Source organism: Gadus chalcogrammus, chromosome 8, assembly GCF_026213295.1.
Source record: "Gadus chalcogrammus isolate NIFS_2021 chromosome 8, NIFS_Gcha_1.0, whole genome shotgun sequence".
Classification (NCBI taxonomy): Eukaryota; Metazoa; Chordata; class Actinopteri; order Gadiformes; family Gadidae; genus Gadus; species Gadus chalcogrammus.
The window spans coordinates 9,029,291-9,034,290 of record NC_079419.1 but is presented as its reverse complement, the minus strand read 5'-3'; the positions used below and the strand labels follow the sequence as shown (position 1 = coordinate 9,034,290).

Here is a 5,000-nt window from a genome sequence, read left to right as displayed (position 1 = left end):
ATTAAAACAATAAAACTATATAATAAAAGTATTGTCAATTGACCCCCCAAAAAGTGATCCATGTACCTATTTCCCCCAAGGTTTGGACACATTTCTCAACAACCCACAGAAGTAAATTTCCTTCATTGCGTAAAGCCCCAGTCTGATCCCAGACCTCAGGTAAACAATGTGTCGTTCCAGAAGCAGTGAGTAAAACACTGAACACCATGAGCGACTTTCCATGTTCTTAACCGCTCATGAATCACACTGCATTTTTTTTATTGTAAGAACCATCAATTATGCAAAGGCTTAAACTGTCTCGCCTGAATGCCATGAGGCCCATCCAGCCTCTTCTCCTGCCAGTAGTCAGTAGTTAGTGGGGTTGCGGGTGAAACGTGTTGAAGTGGAATCGTCTCCACTACCAACACGCAACATCGTAAGAATGAACCGCCACGCATTCTACGAAAAAACGACGCAGATCCTGTGTGATCTTCGCGTCTCGTCGTAAAACAAAAACACCCCCTTAGCGACATGGCAGCGGCGGCGCACACAAAAACACCACCTTCCCAACATCACTCAACGCAGTAAATGTGGAACGACGGGACTTGACTCGACTCTAATCGACCTACAAAGCGTCCAAACCCTTACCATGTGGCACTGATCAGCCCCGCTCAGGTTTAAGGGGAGTAGTTCTACGTTCTGAGGAACGAGCCCACCCACCCAGATTGGTTTCCTTACTACAGGCTCTAGCGTTCGCCCGGACGGAGAGACAATGGATCAATGATGTGGAGCGATGGCTCTGGTTCATGTCATATCCAGGGGCTATGTTCCCATCGTGAAGGCTGTCCAGAGTGCTCCATCACAGAGCCCTTCGCGGGCTGATCAAGAGAGCGCTCCACAATCACCGGGGCAGATGTTTTGTCGTTTCCCCGGTAAGCTCTCTCTCTCTCTCTCTCTCTCTCTCTCTCTCTCTCTCTCTCTCTCTCTCTCTCTCCCATCTAACCTCAAGGTACATCCAGCCGGGCCATGATGTTTTAGTTTGATCCTCTAGATGTTCCCGATTATGTTACCGTATTATGTGATGGTTTACCACAAATATAAGACAGGATCTGCCAAATTTCAGGATATGAATTAGGGAATGGCTAGGGGGCCTTAAGATTTTTTTCCATTAGTTAGGGTTCATTAGATGACAACGTTTCCCCTCTTAGCCCTCCGCCAGATGCTGCGTTGTTGTCATGTTGCGGGCCTTCTGCTCAAGTATCGCACCAAGGAGATGGGAGGAGAGGTGGAAATTGATATTGTTGATTAGGTTTATAAGGTTGTTCTTTATAGTAATTAATTTCGTATTGTTTACATTGTTGTTTCTGGTTTTCTTCCTTTAGGAACATTTTAGATCCAATGTGTTTGTGTGGAGGGATGGGATGACAGTATCTTGGAAATGGAAAGTTTTCCACCGAAAGGAAAATGATGGGCTCCCAACAACAATATCTGCATATGCTTGCAGAACTCTGGGTTCAATCAAAATCACTGGGTTCAGAGTGACTTATTTGTAACAAGTCATCAAATGAAAAGAAATCCATATGCTGTTCTTTGTTGTTAATCCTGCTGTCAATGGTTGACGAGCCATGGGATTACCATGCAATAATGTATATATATATATATATATATATATATATATATATCTGAGGAACATTTCTGGCATATTCCACCTTCTGATAGGAGCTATTTAGAGGTTGGGCCATGCACACACAGAGATCATCCTCAATGTCTCCCCATGCCCGCCATAGTATTTGATGGCACCGTCAGGGTTTTTACGACTCTACGCTGGACCTATAAAGGTCGGCTCTCCTTTCAGAGCAGGGAGATGATTTCAACCAGCTGTGGGCACCTTCACGTGCAGACACTCTATGGGTGATTAAACCGCGACTCATATATTCTGCATATTTTAGAATAAACAGTTATGGATCAGCGGGAGGTTCGTACCTGGTCAGGTGTGGTGCTGTCGGGTTGCGGGTCCGTCTGGCTGCCGTCCACGGTGCCGTAGTCGTACTCCCCTGTGTAGTACTCCTCCGCTTTGGTCTGGACGACGAGGGGGGAAAGAATGTGGATTTTTGTTTGATTTTGATGACTGTTATTAATGTTTAATGCTTTGTTTTTAGCACGGCTCATGCAATTTTATAGGCTCTTAAGCTTTTCCACGTGGGTACCTCAAACATAGACGAAGTGAGCGTCATTGAGCCCCAGAAATAATGACTTTTATTGTACAATAAAAAAAAACAATGGCGAAATAGCGACAGCGAGAGGCATGAAAAACCTAATTGGGACCAGAAATCAATTAAAATTAAAGAGATAATGGTTGTTTATGATTTTGTGTAAAATGTGTGCATGTCCACCTGCTTGTAAGCAAATGTTTGTGTGTGTGTCTCTATCCGAGTCTGCCTCTATGTCTGTTGTGTGTGCAGCCCTGCCTTCATACGATTGTATCCCATCCCCGTCGGCCATCTTTGTTTGAGCGCTAAGCCCCTTACCTCGGTCCGGGATGGTTCTGTGGGCGGGGCCTGGCTGGCCGCCTCCCCTTCCCCGTACTCGTAGAACTCTCCATAGTCGTAGTTGGTGTACTGTACAGCCAGAGGAAACCATGGGTCAGGTTCTGCTCATTGTGTGGGTAAAGGCAGTGGCAGGACATCCCAAGATGCACAGCGAGACATGAAACTGACTTAACTTAACCTAACTTAACCACCTTAAACCTTATATCTAAATGTGCACAGTCTCTAGCCCAATAGCTAAACACATCCCTCTCTTTCCTAACACCTAACCTTAACCATAGCTCAACTTAACCATCTCTGTCCCAAAATATATAAACTTAACCGTCTCAGCTGTGTCTGTTTTAGCCCATCCCAAAATTTCTAAAAATTAGTTTAAAATATGTCTTTGTTTAATTCTCATGATGCAACCCCGTTAGAGTGCATGATGCCCATTACAGCATGATGATGCATCAAATAATAAAATAATGATCTTATTACGTAATTCAGCATCACCCCTATCAAGAACCCCCCACTCTGCATGTGCCCCCCCCGCCCCCCCTTGTTAAATAACTGCTCCACTTGGTTGCAGGTGGCAGCCAACTTCCAACCCGCAAACTTTTATTTGCATTCAACAGGATGTGGGAACAGGATTCATGTGAAATGGAAGGAAGCTCATCTGCCTCTTGAGCACACCAGCTCACCCCAGGCCGGGTCGGTAATAGGCGCTTGTTTTTGTTAATGACTGCCTGCATGCTGCAATAAATGTAAATATTTCCGATTGAGGTATCGTCATCATTAAAAAACGGAAAAGGCTATGGGGCCCACAACCTCTACCCCAGACCCGCTCCTCTCTGTAATGAACGCTGGGTGAAATGTCTGACGCCAGCCAGAGAAAGAGAGGCTGGGAATTAGAGGGTTATTACGGTGTTAAAGTTTTCTTTGAGAACAAATAACACTTGGACCATATGGCCCCCTTTAAATTGCCTTTGCTTGAAACTAATTGTCTGACATGACATGAGTCAAATGTTAAAAAACGGTGTGAGTCCTATGTGATGTTTCCGTCTGTTCCTTCCAAGGACTGTATTAACAAGTAGCTAAATAAGTATTTTCTCTTTTTCCAACTCCCAATCTTTGTTATTTTCAATGACCCTCCTTGACATCATTCTTCAACCGAAATCTGGACAAGCCAACAAAAAGATGAGGCAGATTAGATTCACAGAAATGTCCTCTCTTCGCTCCTGGGAGGAATATTAGCCCCAAATGGCAGCTTAACTCATAACATAAAATATAAGAGCAATGGTCTGGCTGGCCTGCCTGGCTTCTGGTCCACTGGGCCAGAGGGACAGGTAATAAGAGAGACAGAGAGAGAGAGAGAGAGAGAGAGAGAGAGAGAGAGAGAGAGAGAGAGAGAGAGAGAGAGAGAGAGAGAGAGAGAGAGAGAAAAAAAGCTCAGAAAGAATGAAAGAAAAAAGAGGAACTAAGAGAGTAACGCAGAGCATGAGGGAGATTTATTGGTCTGAGTTGCATGTCCACTGGCTGGAGGCCTTCACCGCAGGCCTGGATCGAAGACAAAAATACTGAAATTCACTCATGGTGACGAACCCCCCCCCCCCCCCCGCCCCTCCCCTAACCTCAACCCTGACCCTCATCCCTCTGCCCCCCACCCCCAGCCCCCCCTCCCTTTCTCCTTCCATTCTCCCCAGATAAAGTGCCTCTCAACCAACAAGGGGTATCTCCGGGTATCCCTGTCAATAGGGTCAAAGTCAGGAGCTCTTTGGTTTGAATCCCCCCCCCCCCCCCCCCCCCCCACCCCCCCCCGCCACCACCTGCTGTGAAGAACTCTTCACCCCATTGTACATCACTCCCGTCAACAGCTCTACTGGTGCGACGGCTTCTGGAAGGGATGTGCTCTACACTTGTCAAGGCGACACGGACGGACGTCAGATACTCAGATGCTAATAGACTTGGGAGGGATCACCTGGATTTACAGGCTTCCTCTGGAGAAGAATTCCAACAGCTCCCCATTGTACCGTTTGCGGACGTTCGTCCAGCTCCTCGTCTTGGCGCTGGAGAGGAGCAACTGGCTGACTGGATGAGGCAAGATTTTCCAGTACCCGCATCGACAAAACCGCTTCCACAGCCAACATTCCCCTCAGACTGGGGACGAGAACCGACTATCTTTTTTTCTTTCTCCCCAACGCGAGGATCTAGAGGTCTGTTTTTCCAGGTACGAGGGGAGGGCTAGCTACAGCCGGGGAGAGAAGGGAAAAGCTTCAATTTCGCCTGGAGAGTCTGGAGAGCGCCTGCCGAAGTCGTTAGCGATATAAATCACGGGGCCACTCCGGCGGAGCCCCAGCTCAGACCTTCAGGCCGGTGAGAAAAAGGAAGAAAGAGGGGGGGGGGGGGGGAAGAAAAAGAAAATGGAGTTTCCACTGCTGTGAGCTCATCCGTTATAGAGTGGAATTCTGTAGGAAAAAGCGTTTGTCGGCCAGGGAG

At 47.0% G+C, this 5,000-nt stretch overlaps 1 protein-coding gene across 1 annotated transcript in view; it reads right to left on the bottom strand.

The window, feature by feature from the left end:
• LOC130387240 (collagen alpha-1(XI) chain-like) overlaps window positions 1-5,000 on the bottom strand; it is an 80,576-nt gene that overhangs the window by 59,631 nt on the left and 15,945 nt on the right. Inside the window, exons 6-7 of the mRNA XM_056596254.1 lie at window positions 2,508-2,597; window positions 1,963-2,058 (exon numbers count right to left, since the gene is read on the bottom strand). Coding sequence (XP_056452229.1) covers window positions 1,963-2,058; window positions 2,508-2,597 — 186 coding nt within the window. The remainder of the gene's footprint in view (window positions 1-1,962; window positions 2,059-2,507; window positions 2,598-5,000) is intronic.